Source organism: Falco punctatus (assembly GCF_963210335.1).
Source record: "Falco punctatus genome assembly, chromosome: 11".
Classification (NCBI taxonomy): Eukaryota; Metazoa; Chordata; class Aves; order Falconiformes; family Falconidae; genus Falco; species Falco punctatus.
The window spans coordinates 6,431,155-6,447,111 of record NC_137591.1 but is presented as its reverse complement, the minus strand read 5'-3'; the positions used below and the strand labels follow the sequence as shown (position 1 = coordinate 6,447,111).

General features: G+C 47.9%; 2 protein-coding genes across 6 annotated transcripts in view; one reads left to right on the top strand and one right to left on the bottom strand.

Moving 5' to 3' along the window:
- Positions 1–15,957, bottom strand: part of CYB5RL (cytochrome b5 reductase like) — a 19,481-nt gene extending 3,524 nt beyond the window's left edge. The window contains exons 1-6 of one of the 5 annotated variants that reach the window (XM_080406225.1): positions 12,518–15,957; positions 6,687–6,866; positions 5,621–5,769; positions 4,336–4,417; positions 1,090–1,194; positions 448–982 (exon numbers count right to left, since the gene is read on the bottom strand). In XM_080406225.1, the coding sequence (XP_080262351.1) occupies positions 530–982; positions 1,090–1,194; positions 4,336–4,417; positions 5,621–5,769; positions 6,687–6,866; positions 12,518–12,553 (1,005 nt within the window). In that variant the 5' untranslated portion in view covers positions 12,554–15,957 and the 3' untranslated portion in view covers positions 448–529. The other 4 variants (XM_080406226.1, XM_080406227.1, XM_080406229.1 and 1 more) reach the window with 4 other exon arrangements.
- Positions 8,244–12,440, top strand: MRPL37 (mitochondrial ribosomal protein L37). The gene is made up of 7 exons (XM_080406215.1): positions 8,244–8,697; positions 8,896–9,079; positions 9,627–9,742; positions 10,264–10,449; positions 10,764–10,921; positions 11,448–11,651; positions 12,239–12,440. Exons 1-7 carry the CDS (start codon positions 8,313–8,315, stop codon positions 12,314–12,316), a joined length of 1,311 nt encoding a protein of 436 aa, XP_080262341.1. The 5' UTR covers positions 8,244–8,312; the 3' UTR covers positions 12,317–12,440.

Here is a 15,957-nt window from a genome sequence, read left to right as displayed (position 1 = left end):
AACTGGGACTTAAACCCCTATTAAACCCTCAGAGGCTACTGTGAATGGATCTGATCTACCTGAATCTGAGTCCCATTCTACTGCCAGCAAAGACATAAAAGAAAAATTTACTACAAAACTAATATTCAAGACCTATGTTATAATTCCTAAATAATAAACAGTTCTTCTACAGCAAGTTGTTTTAAAGATTGTTCAGGTGCTTTGCAAACTGCATGTACACAGATGACCCAGACAGCCCCTGAAGACAGCCACTTCTAGGCATGACAGTCATGTTTTGTCCCAAATGATTATCTGGAAACTTTTAAGAAGAGAAGGGAACAGTAGCCTAAAACAGCAGGGAGAGTATTTCAGGAAGCAGAACACAATTGCTCTGCATGGAGCGTGGCCACTGGGATTTTACAGCCTTTTTTCTTCTCTCTCTCTCTTTTTTTTTTTTTTTTTGGGGGGGGGTGGGGAGAAAAAAACAAGGCTTTAGGATCAAACATAATGACCAGTGTTTCAATTTTGCTCCTCATTTGAAAGGTCAGAATTAAGTAACCAAATTAGTATGTGTGAGAAGCCTTCCCCTGAAACTGGATCTGCTTTTTTTTGCAGCGAGCCTGGTATCAGCAGGTGGGATCAACATTTGCAGAGTGGCTGGGTGACGTGACACCTCACTGGAGCTGCTACAGTTCAGGGAATACCCAAGAGAGAAAAAGATCAACAACTCCCCTTCAGGCTTGTGCTCAGTCACAAAAAAGCAGTGTGGTTCAAACAAGGCAAAAACCGATCCACACTCATGGCTGCTGCAAAGTACATTCCATTTGTTAAAGGCGCCAGGAACTTCTAATGCAAGTGATGAACAGAGCACCCTGCTAGTATTTTCCAGTCTCCTGTCTACTTCCCTCTCCTCTTCCTTCTTAAATATTCTGCAGTTCAGTAATGTGTATTTTCTCCAGTTGACTGCTAATGTGGTAGCACTGTACACTAACCCAGGAAGCACCTAAAATAATCATGAAAACAGTAATCAGATTGATGTCTTCCCTTTAGAGTATTAAACAAAGCTAGCTGCCACAAGTGGAAACATCCTATGTCTCTTAGGGAACTAACCTTATTAGGTCGATACGGGAACCCTCCAAACGGCCCACGCCAAAAGACCATGTCTCCTTTTTTCCACGTTTTTATGTATTGTGACATTAACCCAGCTTCATAGCACTAATAAAAAACATTGCGCAAAAGAAAAGAATAATTACACTCTGTTGGAAAGTTTCCCAGCTTAAAGTCAATTATAAAGTTATCTACATCTAAAACAAGAAGGGGACAAAAAAAAACATTTCATGCATTTAAAAAGAAAGAAAGATCATTCTGTTTGAAAAATAACTCAAAGTTATACCCAAAACAAAGACATTTAAATTAAATCATATTGGATCCATTCCAGCTTGACTACAATGTAAACACAACCCACTCTTAGGCAGTCTGAATTTCCAAAACTGGAAAAAGCTTATCGGAGTTCTTGCTTACAAAGCACACAGAGAAGAGTGTCTTGCATGCAAAGCACAGTCCAAGCCTTCAACTGTTCTCCAGATCTCTGGGTACGGGGTCTGGAAATGCCCTCTGGCTACTGATAGTTATATAAACACTGCATAGTTCTTGCTTTATTTCAGTCTCTCAGATGCTGTGTTGATACAATTAGTGACCCAAAGTCAGGTTTCTCATTTATAAAACTCTTGTTTTCAGAACAGATCATCTGGATGCTAAGGGATGCCTTCACACTTTCAAAAAGATATGCTAATGTGGGCCTCATGGAAGAAAAAAACGTTAGCAAAAAGCTGCCTTACTTTCTACCAGGCACAAACAATATTATCTATGCTTTTGCCTGCAGGAATGCTAACCTCATCATGACTGATGAGAAATGGTCAGTGCTTGCTAGAAACAGAGAAGCAAGGAGAGGCTGGAAAATGAAGGGCTTATCCAAGCAGTCTTGTTGCTATGTGCTGTATGTATATCTAAGCCCCCTATGTATAACCACTTTATGGTTAACGAGAACAAACGTCAGCAGAATAGCCACAGACCATGGGATCTGACCAGAGAATAAGGGCTAGTCCAAAGAGCAAGAGCAGATAAGCCCAACAGCTGTGGCAGACAGCTGGTCCCGCACAGAGGTGATGCCATTGATAAGCCTGAGAAAAAGCAACACAACCAGAGGTCAAAAGATGGGATGTGATTTAAGCCTTTGAAGACTCTAACCCATACAAAGGAAGTGTGTTTTGGGGTATTTTCTGCACACGCATTGGACAGAAGCCCAGCTGCACACCCCGGTGCCTTGGCTGGCCACCAAGCTGCACTGCAGGCAAACAAAATTGGTGAACCACAAAGAAGCCAAGAAAAAGTGAGTGATCATGCTTGCAAGCAACGTCAGCTAATAAAGAGTGCAGATGCTCCTCCCCTCCTAACAACTGCACTTAAGTAAGATACCTGAAGTATGAAGAACTATTAGCACCAGTTGTTACACTCACAAGCTAAATGTGTAACATACACACATCCAGGCTCTGAGTTACTGTCAGAAACATGTTCAGAGGGCTCTGGGCAGGTACCAAGTCTCACGCAAAGAGTATGCAGTTGCATCAAAGGAGCAGTATTTTATACGTACTTTCTTCAAATATATACAGAAACCCAACGCAAAAGCAGAAAATTCAGCCCCACTTACTACCTATTCCCAATGGACCAAAGTAATGGAAACTAAAACAATCCTTCTTTGACCAAAATTACTTCCAAAAATTGAAGTGAGAAGTGATTGAGTGGGTTTAAAATGAATTTTTCTAAATAAAAAGAAAAAAATAATTATCTCCTGGGGGAAAACTTCTACACCCAGTTTTACATAGAGAGAAACCCTAACATTATAAAATCACTCAAAAAGAGGGTTACGGTCTGTAAATGGCAACTCCCTCACTCTTAACTGTAGTATCACAAATGCAATGCTATAATAACAAGACACAGAAGGGTTTGAACAGTGCTTGGATTGCATAGTAATAATAATACAGTACTTTCCAAAATTGCCTGAATAGTGTGAAATATACCACAACCTACAGAGTGAGTTATAAAAATGGCTGCTTTGCACTGGGTGTTACCAACCGCTTTTGTCACTGCCAGAGAATAACTATAGCTCCCTTTGGGATGAAAGGTTCTATATAAAGGAAAGGTATCATTACAATCATTACTATTATTATTGAAATGCAAAACCTGTGAGTAATAAGCAAGTATACGTGAAATTTCACAGGCATCCTGTGAATGTATCCTATTAACACAACTCAAATGCAGCATTTCTCTCCCCTACCACACACCAATTGCCACAAGAATGGTGAAATGACCCTCCCACAGGTGTCCTATAGAAGCTGTACGCTTTTCTAAAGAACAGCATTTGTGTTTGAACATATAATGCATAATAAACCCCAAAAATGTGAAATCCTGGAAGACAGGTGGATGACAAGCAGTCATTCTCTGCAAGCCACCTGGGATACCCAGCCCTCTGAATTTCACACCTATACTGAAGTCTGTGTCTGCCCTGAGGCATCACTAGTGTCATACTAACGCAGTATCGGAAAAATTTTCTTCAAATCGATATTCACCAAAGTAATCACTTATGAGGGCCTTGCAGACTTTCTTCAGACAAATTTCTAGTCAAGTTCTCCTATAAAACTCTTTTGAATTCAACCAGTATTTTGTGGCGGCCTCCAGAAAGGCCAGAACATCCATACAAAATGGGACTCTGTCACCCCAAGAAATGCAGCCTGTGCCTGTGGGTCACCTCTCTGCCATGGGGACCCTCTCAGACTCAGGCAGCTCCAGACCCCTGCCCACAAACCAGAAACAGCTGCCTAGCGTATATCAACATTTTTAACTAAACTGGCTTTTTTTTCTGAGGTGCATTCTTGAAGTAAAATACAGGGGGGGAGGGTAAGGGTTGGGCAAAGACTTCCCAAAATCAGTGCTTCAACTGGGCTGACAACTGGGTGAGACTTCAAAGAGACTGAAAAGACAAAATGAAATCAGGGAAGTTGAATGGGCACCTCTTTCTGCACTGATGACTGCTGGGCTCCCAAGAGGCTCTCCCAAGCGCTTAACAGGGAGGGCTTATGCCACAAAGCACTTGTTTGTGTGTCACTTTCCTCTGCTTTCAGTTTTGTGGGGAAAACTACAATTTTTATCAGCAAAGCACAACTGCTTCAAAACAACACGGGAACAGTCCATGAGGGATTTGAGAGAGTCTCACTTGAAGTGCTGACAGCGTGCCTGGTTCCAGAAGAAAACAGTCCCTGGCACCTTAGACTCTAATCCATACTGTACAGGCTTACTTACTTTCATTAAAACTTCAAAGTAACCTTCTGCATTCCTAATCGGAGTATAGGCTCGCTGGACCTCCAAACCATTCACCACTCCTCTGAGAAGAGAAATACAGGAACCCACTGTGACTTGGGTCATTGACGGGTATTACCAAGCTTCTGCAGTTCTCTGGGGAGATGAGGGAGGCAGCAGGTCTCTTCCCAGTGGCCCAGCCTGTGCACAGATGCAAAACATTTCCCTTCCAGAGGTAAAAATCCAGAGGGAACATAAAGGCTAAATGCACCTTTTGTTTTCCTGGTGGTGGCCCCAGCTGTACCACGATTCAGCTCTTGGACACACCCCTAGAAGGATGTTTGAGCTGTTTTGTGAGAAACGGCCAACACACAAGAGTGGCAAAGGGGAGAGAAAATGCTTTCACAATTAAGTTTGCTACCCCTTTTGGGCTGGGATCTACTTCCTGTTTCTGTGTTCAGACAGCATCTCCTAATTAAATAATGAAAGCTAGGACACAGCCTTGACCTGAGGTTTTGTCAATATACACTGTATTTTCCTGTAAGTCTTCTCTCTCCATAGCATACATCCACCCCACTCTTTACTACTGACTATGGTAATTGATTGAAGTGACCGAACCTTTTCCTCTGCTGCATTATGAGAGATGGCTGAAGGGAGAAGCGTGTATTTTCAGTAGCCAGCCAGCCGTATACATCAGCTGTTAACGTACAAATAACGTCAACAGATACAGATCAATGGCATCATAACATGACTTTTTCTATGTGGCAATGATCACCACAGATGGCTGACAGAGACATAAACTTTTCCCAAGTGGCCTGTTTTGGGCAAGCAATAAACTACACAGGAGGGTTGTTTTGCCAGAAATCAGTCAGGAAATGCCTGGACACTCGGGGCTACACCCCCAGGGCTGAGTTACCCCAAAATACAGGGCATAAAATATCAAGCACTGGGGTAAGTGCAGCTCATTGTCTTCATTCCAACATGCTGGAGTAAATCATCTGTTGTAGCATCTATTCTTTGAGTCTTTCTTTCTGCAAATGGATTTTCTTAATCACACCTAGTTCTTTCTGACCCACCGACGCAAGGATAATGCTGAATAAAAATACAGCTTTGGAATGGCTTTTACCATAAAATTAGTAGAGCTAGCAAGCTCACAAGTTCTTTCATCTGTGTCACTGCGGAGGTATAGAAATTATGATTTGCCTGGTATGAAGCCTTTGTCTATTGACGAAAACCTACGTATTAGGTTACATAATGCAGACTGTTTAACTAGCACAGAGAACAATACCTTAACACGATATGTTGTCCTAAACTCAATCGCAGACTGCTATTTCCCGGTAATTCAAATTTGTACTGGTAGGTGTCCTCTGTTAGCTGCTCCACCGAGCTTATGCTGAATGCAGTAAATGTATCTGGATTCAGTTCTGAATTATTGCTCTGCAAGAACAACAATAAATAATTACTTGGTTAGATGGTGCCTTTTATTATTTCATTTTTCTTTGGAAGCAAACGTGTGTGCTCATTTAGTGCCAGAGATACTCAGGACTCCAGAAGAACGTGTATTAAATGCTGAGGCCCAGCGCAAATTTCAGCTCTCTGCTGATTCATTATCGTTCCGCGGCACACACTTTGGGATCCTGCATTTCCCCCCTTGCTCCCCTTTTGAAATTACAATTTTTACACCTCAGAACAAGGTCATCCTATTGCAATCATCTTCTCACGTTTAGAAACAAACAGAGATAATGCTCCTAAAAGAGCTGAGCGCTGCTTTGGGGGCAACTTTCAAACCTACTGATGACCACTGTGAATAGGAAATATTGTTAGCTGTTTCAACACCGATCATTTTTGCTTGACCCGGCATAGTTAATCCTATGTAAAAGGGCACTGACAAGCTTAAAAATTATGCTCTGAAGACAACTACTCCACCATGCACAATGCAGCTTTTTTCATCCTCAGCATAAGAGTCTAACAATCAGGAAAAAACCTGAAAAAGGTCAGGAAAACAGAGCTTCTCCAAGGAAACTGTCAGAGAAAATTGTGATTCTTTGTACCTTTCACCTATTCCCATTTTCCAGAGAGGCTGGCTGGGGTACCCCAGGCAAGGAGAAGCTGCATACCCAGGGCTGTAATGCGACACCAGGGCGAACTCGACACTTGGAAAATCACATTACAGCAGGGAGAGAGCGGGCAAGGGGGAGGGTGGCTGCGAAGGCAGTTTGGGGAATTGCGTTTACAGCCTTCTCTTAAGGCACCGCTTTAATCTATTGCTGCTTCCCTCGCCCATCACCACAACCCCACACGCTAACAAGTACGATCAAAGCACAGGCTCTAGGATGCGATAAAGATAAATTGACCTGCTCCTTCTTTTCCATGAGAAGGCTTTTGTCTTGCTTTGCTTTGGCCCTCTCCCATTGTGCAAGCTCCTTCTCATATACATCATAGATGCAGGGTTTGCAGCCGCTGCCGCAGCACTGGGATGGAGAAGGTTCCTGGGGTTTGAGAGCCAGCCAGTCGTGCTCATTTCCACTCATTGTCTGCAAAACATAAGCCTCGCATCAAAAACAGCACAATGAAGAGCAGCACGTGCTCATCAGCTGAGCATTATTTGGGGAAGGACTAAGAAAATCTCTCTCAAGCATCTTGCATGTGTATCTCTGGGAACTGGGAAAAACCGAAAACCCGTGAGCAGATCTGGTGCCTCCAACACTCCATTTTTGCTCAAGTGCTCAATGCCTCTGCGTTGCCTGGCACAGGAATGCCAGACGTCGCAGCCCAGAGCTCCACAGCAGACCCCAGCCCAATCTCAGGCAGGCTGCCCAGCCAAAGCCACCTCCAGCAGCAGCAGCAGGCGCACCCTCATGCTGCTTGTTCTGCTGCGGTGATTTCCTACAAAAGCGCAGCTTGGTCACGCGGAGCAGAAACATCTTATAAATCTGCTGCTCGGCCCGTGAGAAGGAGTAACAGAACCCAACGGAGACGCGGCCTGACAGAGCACAGCTTTAAAATGGAGGGAGGGCGGCGAGCTCAAGGTGGGCTTCAGAGCCGAGCCTAGAGGCAAACGTGGTGAGGTCGCAGGCAAACACACGCTCCTGTTATGAGGGGATTTGAGTCTGGCTTTAAACACAGACACACAAAAGAGGGCATGAAACACCAGCAGTGCCATTTTTATCCTTTACACCCCTTCCTTTTGAGTTGTACCTACCGAACAGCCCCCAAACCCCCATCACGACACACACTTCTGGTGGGCTTTGCTATTCCTACGCCAGGCTTAACGCTGTTCCCCACGCGGTTGCACAAAAGGCGGTTCAGAGGAAATTACAAGCCACGGGTGACAAAGCTGAGGAAGAGAACACTTAGCACTTAGAGCAGCTTCATTTTCAAGGTGAATTAATTAACTGACCTTCAACCCCCGCAACACAAGCGTGTTCTAACCGCGGCAGGGGGAGAAGGGAACCAGGAGGCGGCGGCCCGGCCTTCCACAGTGGGGGAGCCAGGGGATAGGCGGCCCCGGCTCCGGGCCCCGAGCCCCCTCAGCTCCTCCGCAGGCGACACAGAGGGACCCCCGGCCCCCCCGGCTCGGGGCTGGCCACACTCACGGAGTTTCGAGCGCTCACTGTGCTGTGCGTACGCGGGCCCAGCCCCACACAGCGGCCGGCGACCCCTCAGCCGCCCGCCAAGGGCCGGTCTCTCAACTACCCCCACCCCTGCGGGAGCGGAGCTGCTTTCCCCGCCCGCCTCCTGATTTACCAACATGGCACCTGCCCTTCACCCGCCGCCCCGCCCCGCCCCGCCCCGCAAGACACCGCCGCCGAGCAATTTGCCGACCCTCCCTGACGGCGGGGTGCCGACCCGCCATTGGTCGCCGTCGCCGTCAGTCACCCGGGAGGGGAGGGGGCAGGGAGGCGTAAGCTACCCCGCAGCGCTCCCGCCGTGCCGCGCGCGCCAAGATGGCGGCGGGCGGGCGCTGAAGCGGCGGTAGGATGGCGGCGGGGCTCGTGGTGCTGAGGCGGGTGGCGGCGGCGGCGCGGGGCCGCGGCGCCCTCACCCGCGGCATCCTCACCCGTGCCGCGCCGCGCCGCCACCGCGGGCCGCTGCCGCGCACGCCCTGGACCACCCGCGGGCCGCCGCCGGAGGTGCTGGCCCAGCGGGTGGAGCGGCGGCCGGTGCGGGAGCAGGTGGAGCTGGACGCTGTCACGTACGCGGGGCGGCAGCACTTCATGCCCGGCCTGGCCCGGCCGCGCTTCCCACGCTGGGACCGCGGCTGGCATGACCGCTGGCACTCGCGGGGGCCGCGCTACGAGGACATGCCGCTCTACAAGGAGCGCAGCTGCTACATCTGCCACCAGCGCGCCCGCCTGCTGGAAGGTACCGGCCGGCCGGCCCCGGCCCGGGCCCCCTGCCCCGGCGCGGCCTGTGCAAGCACCTGCCCTCCTCCGCCAGCCAGGGCTTCTCCTCACACAGCCCATAAACCCGGCCGGGGAAGGGCCTGCCCCGCCTAAGGGCCCTGCCAGCCCGCTGCCCCCCGGGCTCCCTAACACCTCTGCTCTTGGGTTTTGTTTCAAGGGGTGCGGCAAGCGCAGTGGCTCACCAAGACGAAGCTGGTGGAAGGTTTGCCACCATCGGTGCTGAGCATCCTTGACAACCCGGCTCACCAGCTGGAGGACTATGAGGAGGGGGTAAAGCGTGCAGTCTCACACGCACGGCTCTGGCACACGACAGAAGTTGCTCCCAGGAGAGAGGAGTATTGGTAAGTCCTCAGTCACAGGGAAGACCATTCTGCTGCGTGGTTATGGCTTTAGGATAAGCCAGTCGTCAAGCAGGTGACTTAAGAGCCAGGGATTTTAGCACTGCAAAGAAAATTCATACTTAAGTCTATTGTTGAGAGATTCAACTGCTGCAGGCTTTGTATCAGGTTGTCAACTTGTAAAGCAAACAACAGGAACACAAAAAACCAAGCCCCAGTTCTGAATATTGATACTAGGACCAATGTAAACACATACTCTTCGTTAAAGCTCCTCACAGGCCGCAGTCTGTTTCAGCTTGAGGTCTACTTCTAACTGATGTGGAATGACAGTTTTTTAAATAACTAATGGTAAGCATTACCTCTGCCAACTTGGAAAAGGATTGGTGTGTGGGATATTAATCCAAAATCTGTGTTAACCGTTTGGAAACATTATGCTATTGTATGTTTTGCATACAGTAACATCAGAGCATTCATGTTCCAGAAGCATCTGCCCGCCATTATGATTGTGGTTTTTATTAAACTTGTTTTTTTTTCTCTCCTCATTTTAAAGCCCAGTACTGTTTGAAGACTTGGTGCATTTATGTCGGTTAATGTCTGCGAAGTACCCTTCTCTAACTAAAAGAATGTTGGCTAGAAACTACAAGGTAGCAGCTATGTGGGAAAGAGGTTAGTTGCTTCTGTGGTGGAAGGGTTTATCTGTTTTCATTAATATGAGGGGTAACAAAGCTGCTAGCTTTAAGGCTGAGGACTTAGAGCAAATGAAACAATTTCTGGAACCAAGTAATTCTTCCAGTTTAAAGCAGTGCTGTAAGCATGGGCAGCCTTGGATGATGGTAGGATACTTGCCCCGAGGACATTATTAGGGTGTTAAACAATATCGACAAGATGGTGGGAGAAGAGAACCGGTGTCTTAGAACTGATTGGTTTGGGTTTTTTATGTCCAAAATCTGTACTGTTCTTTTTCTGAGTATATTTAGTTAAGAAACTAACATCAGTAATTAACATTGGTATTTTAGAAGAAGAACCTGCAGCTGAGCTACTATTTAAGATGAGTTTGAAGGTGAGAGGAAGAGAGCGAGCCTTGCAGGACAATGACTTGCTAGAATGCTGCTGCCCAAAAGGAAACATATGTCTTTCCCTGATCTTATTTCAGCAGTGTTTGATTGTAGCCTAATTTCCCTCCCCAGGATCCACTCTCCTTCAGGTCCGTGGCCTGAATGGAATACTTATGAACTCTATGACCCCAATACCACCAGTAGCCTCCAAGGAGGAGATAGTGGCCACTGCAGAACATGTTCTTGAGACTTTTTATCCCATCTCTCCTACAATTGATCTTCAGGAAGTGCATGTGTACAAAGAGCTCAACGATACGGGTAAATCTCGCCATAGATAATAATTTTCTGTCAGACTTAAGTGTTCAGGTTAACCTGGAGTCCTTCCCCTTCTGTGAGACACCTGTGTGGGTAGCGAGCGTATGGGAATGAGGGGACAGAGGAGCCGGGCACAGGGTCTGCAGTGCAAGCACGCCAGACCTGTGGCGAGTGAGTATGTTGTGGCCGAAGCAGGACTGTGGAGGAGAACTTAAATCCCAGCAAATTACTTTTAACTGTTCCTGAAGGTATGGGAGAAAACATGGGTTGTGCAGTCTCTCACTGAGCGATTTCTGACATGATTATCTGCCGTTTAGGTTTTAGAGATGGTTATCCGTACCCTCATCCTCACACTCTGTTCTTCCTGGAATCGGCCAACATTCGTACTAACAGGTTCAGACCAGAACAACTTCGTGCTAAAATGCTGATGTTTGCTTTTGGCAATGCGCTGGCAAAGGCTAAGGTGCTGTACGGGGTACGTATTGGAGGCTGCTGCTGACTTGCTCGGCCTTTGTTCTTTCTCTAGTGCTGCAGCTAGTGGAAAGAGTCGTGAAGTTCCCTTGCTGTGGCATGTTACAGTAGTTTTCAGATCTGAGCTTCCCGGTCCAGAGGTCTAACTCTAACCTTCAGGTATGGTTACTGATGTCTGCTGATCCAGAAAACCGTCACTCAGCAATGAGTGTGTTCGTGATGTGACATGCACTGGAGTGGTAATGGGTAGGAACTGGGGAGCAAGTTCAACTGTAAAACTCTTAACCCATCCCACAGTTCAGTATGTAAATTGATTCTTCATTGCTGGCTGAAGGAAGAATTTTAATTAAAATACAAAATCTACATTCAAAACTTGTTTGACTAGAGTAATTTTCTGGGCAAGGTAACAATACGTTTATTAAAATCTTGGCTTTAAACCGAGTAGAAGATGCAGAATCAGCAAGTACTCATACAATTTCTGTAGTAGCTGCCTTTTTAAACATTTTCCCCCCCTCCACCTTCTTTCCTAGAATGATCCCAAGGTTTTGGAGCAGCCAGTAGTGGTGCAAAGCATTGGCACAGATGGCCAGCAATTCCAGTTCATGGTGTTCCAGTTAAATACAACAGACCTTGTCTCTAATGATGGTATAAAAAATCTAGTCTGGATTGACTCTGATCAGAATCTGTATGAAAAAGCCCAGTGTATCCCAGAAGTCAAGAAGAGAGTTGTTGTGGTAAGCAGAATTTGGGAAATGGTGCTGGAAATGCTGCCCTTTCACCTCTGCTGGAGGTTTGAGAGCTGCCGTAGAGCTGCAGCTCAGGTTTTAAACCAGCTGAAGGGACCCGACACAGGCACTGGCCTCATTCTTACTTAAGCAGGTGTTCCTGACAGGGAGCGTTTGTTGTGCCGATGTACCACGTAGCATGCAAACCGCATGCCAGGTTTAATATGAACTCCGGCATGAAGATAGCCCCATCTGTAATCTACCGTCTCATGATATGCTTGTTTAAAATCAGCTCGTGCTCTGATGAAGGAAGTGCTTACATGCAACTGTCAGCTTTGCTGTGGAGTAAATAGAGCACAGTGCTGTCAGCCCCGGTAACGCTGGGAGGGCGTCTTCAGTTTGATGGGCAAAGGGTTTCTGCCGGCTGAGGTTTATATATACCGGTGGAAGTACCCGCGCACACACCCATCTGGGGAGGGAGAGCACAATTTGGAAGCTACCGCGTCTGAAGTCTTGTTTAAGCATATTTAAAGCCGTTGTTTGTCTACATTAATCACTTCACTGCAAACTGAGCATCCATGTCTTTTTCTCTGCAGAAGCCCGCTGGAATATATGGCTTTCAGCCAGACACATTCAAGAAGTTTCTGGCACTGTATCTGCATGGAGCTGTGTGAAATTCAGCTCAAATGAAAATACTTCACCAACTGTACCTGCTGCTTCTCTTTGCCAGAACCATCACATAATTAAAGGTGGATTAATTTACTTTCAAAAATAAATTATATTGTTACTGAAAGTAAAGTTGTGTGGTTGGTTGGTTTTGTTTTTTTTTTAAACCAAATTGTGCATGAAGAAACTCTTTCATTTTAGGGGCTTACCTCTGGATTCAGGTTAGAGAGTGTCATCAAATGCATCCTCCTGCACTCTTCCACCGTTGCCTAGAAAGAACATAAGCCAGTCATTATTCCTCTGCGCAGGTTCTGCTCTCGGTGTGCTTTTGCACAGAGCTAGACTCAAGCCTATTTTCCGAGGTTGCTTTGAGTAGTTCTGAATGCAGTGTATGTGGAAGAGACTTACAAAGCTTCAAGGGGAGAGCCTGAGACACGAGCCTTTTTCATTCTGCCTGGCTTTTACTTTGTTTTACTCCTGGCTGCTTTGGGATGTGTCGTGCTGCCCTGCGCTTAGTTCCCAAAGCGCTTAATCGGTGAGATTGCTTTGTTGGATCTATAGAACTGCAGTTCTTTCATCCCCCAATTGGGGATGAAGAGACCTAGCCATTTTGGGAAAGTGTTGTAGAATGTAGCGTGAAACCTTGGTGCCTGGTAGCTGGTATTTGCTGCTAAAAATACAAAGGAAGAATTTCTTCCTGCCACACAGAGTTAACTGAGCAGGAAGTGTATTCTTTTTAAGATGGGGGGGGATTAGTGTGCTTTTTGTAAAATGAAAGCTAAATTAGCTTCAGTCAAATGTAGAATGTTTTGCAGTTCTGCACTGATACCCTCCAGCACATGGGAAGGAATAGGACAGCCTGTGCTATTTTAAGGTGTAGAAGAGCGTATTTCCAAGAAATTCATCTCGCTTCAGTGTCTTGTGTCAGAGGCTGGTCTGTGTTTTGTGATCTTCTCTGACCATCTGGATGAACACTCCAGTTGTGCGTTGCAGTCTCAACCCATCAGACAGCTCTACTCCACAGGTTTCGGAAAACAGATTTTCACTAGTCAAATTCAAGATCAACAGTTCACCAAGTAAATTGGGATGCATTTGCTGTAAGTTAAATTAACAAATCCCTCAACAGTTAGGAGAAAATGCTTGAAAAGTAAATAATCTAGTAAGCATTGCATTGATCTAAATCATGTTAATTCTGCCTTCTCAAGGGATGCCTAATTCAGCTCATCAATTTACGTCTGCTCAGATCTGTATTTTGCACCCAGTTATTTAGGAATATATTTTAATACTTGCACTCTGTGGAGACTGTGCCAGTAGGTGTTTCTCAGCTGTTGGCTCTGCTTTGTCACATGGACCCTGCTAAACAGCCCTAGGCAACAGCCCTTGGACTACTGACGTGCTCTCGCCTTTCCAGCTTTGGGTCATTACTGGTCTTAAGGAGGAAACCCTGCAGGGCAGCCAGCCGCCCTGCTGACATGCCCGAGCAGAGCGGTTTTGCTAAGGAAGCCCGGGAGAAGAGTGGCTGCGGTGGAGAAGGGGGTGGGTGGGTGGAGAAATGAAATGCCTCGCATGCTTCTAGTAGATGTGGGAATGTGTGAAGATGGTCTGCACGGGAAAGAGCCAAAGGCCCTTTAGATGCTTTTACCTCTCAACAAAGACATCTCTGTTAGGACAGGCAGTAGAAGAGGAGAAAGTGAAGCTGGAGTGCTGCTGTCTTCAAGACTGAGCAGAGAGAAAGCATCAGCATAGGGAGAGATGGATGAAGGCAGAATGAAGGCAATTTTGACAAATGACAGAAGCAGTAAGACGTGGGGTAGTCAGCAGGGGAATAAGGCTTCAGCACGTTACAAGAGGCATCATGAAGCCACTTGAGATGAGGGGATTGTGCGCAAGCGTGCAAGATCGTGTCCCTGGTTTGCTCAGGGCACAGCTGAACTCACCTGCAGTGCGGGGAGCAGCAGTACTCGCGTGTTGCTAGAAGGAGCAGCTGATCCTTGTGCTGAGTAAGCTCCTCTGAGGTCTAGGAGGGGAACTTGAGGGCAGAGCAGGGCTCCCAGCTTGGCATCTGGGATGAGCGCTCAGGCTGGTCCATCATGATGCCGGTGTGAGGTCCGTGAAGCAGGCAGCCCCTTGCTATGGACAGCCGTGCACACGTGCGTGGTGTCCCACTGGTCTTCCCAAGTGCACTGCACGTGGTTCGGTTCACCCACTCGTTCCTCCAGTGTGACCTGATGGAATTGGCCCAGCTGAGGGAGGTGGGACCAAGGGCAGGACAATGGGTCACACAGGCACATCTGGGTTGGCATCAATAAGTTATAAAGGCTCGTCAGCAGATGAATGGCATTACCTCAGCACAGACCAAGAGCCAGGCATTAACTTTTAATGAACACCAGGCGAGGAAGCAGAACAGGCAAGAACCGAGTGGCGGGATTCAAGAGATGAAGGCCCGGCAGTGCCTGGCTGCCCAGGGGAGAGCTCTGCAGCCACTGGGGCAGAACCGGGCTGCCAGCCTGCCCTGGGGACGATGCACGGTGTGCCATCGGGCTCTGCCACTCCACGCTACCTTCCCCTGAACTGCCCCCAGTGCAAAATCCGACTCCACGGGCTGCACTCATCATGCCAGCAAGTACACGCTGTGCTCAGACTGGAGCCCCTGGTTGTTCAGATCCTCCTCCTGCATTTAATTTAATGAAAACTAATGGGGGAGACAATTATGCTTAAGGTTGGGCTCAGGAGGCGTTTAGAGGAGGGAACTTGGCAGTTTCTCATGGCGGTGTTTAATAAAATTAGCCTGTAACCCAGTAAGAACCAAGGGGAAGGGCTTTTCTATGCCCCGCAATAAAACCACAACAGGCAGCATCACCGCCTGTTGCTCCGGGCAGCCAAGTGGGGCCTGGGTGGGCAGCATGGGTGGGAATGGCCCCAGGGAGCTGGGAGGGCAGGGGGTCTTCATCACCATCCACTGATTACCCTCAGGGGTCATGTTTCCAAATGATGGGACAATGCTTGCACACTACTTTCTGCAAAGCACAGAGGGATGTGATTGCCTGGACCAAAACCCACACTGGGGCACAGCTGCGCAACCCGCGCAAGGGCGCCTGTGGTGTTAACCCAGAGGCACACCTGTGCAGCTGGCAAAGGGTGCAAACACACCCCACGCTGTGGCCCTGCCATTAATTATATGCTAACGGGCTCTGCAGGCACGATGGTTTTTCTGGGTGGTTCCTAAACCCAGCAGACAACCAACGTGTTGCCCCCCTTGCCTGTGGCCACAGCGTGCTCGCTCCTGGGATTGCAGCAGTGAGGTGGCTGTGGGTGCCAGGGCTGGGTGGGAGCAGCCCCCAGGACCAGCCGAGCTCCAGGATGGTCCCGAGCCTGCAGCTCCCGCTGAACATTCCCGCAAGGAGGGAGAGAAGCTGCACAGTTGCAGCCAGCTGCATCCTGCCTGAACTAGTCAAAGGCAGAGAACAAGTCTCAGGCAGCAGCTCCCGGAAGCGTTTCAACCACCCGGCACTTGCAACTACCCATCTAAACACCCAAAAAGCCCCAATCTCTCCCCAAACGCTGCAGCAGCCCCGATGCTGCCCGCTGGGGAGCTGGGGCAGCCTCGCCCACATTCCTCCATCTCCAGCAGCTGGTTCAGAGCCTGGAG

Bases quoted from the DNA above. Each gene is read 5' to 3' on its own strand.
- MRPL37 (XM_080406215.1), top strand. From the start codon at position 8,313: ATGGCGGCGGGGCTCGTGGTGCTGAGGCGGGTGGCGGCGGCGGCGCGG. The intron at 8,698-8,895 runs GTACCGGCCGGC...TTTTGTTTCAAG, and splicing joins GCGCGCCCGCCTGCTGGAAG to GGGTGCGGCAAGCGCAGTGG. The intron at 10,922-11,447 runs GTACGTATTGGA...CTTCTTTCCTAG, and splicing joins AGGCTAAGGTGCTGTACGGG to AATGATCCCAAGGTTTTGGA.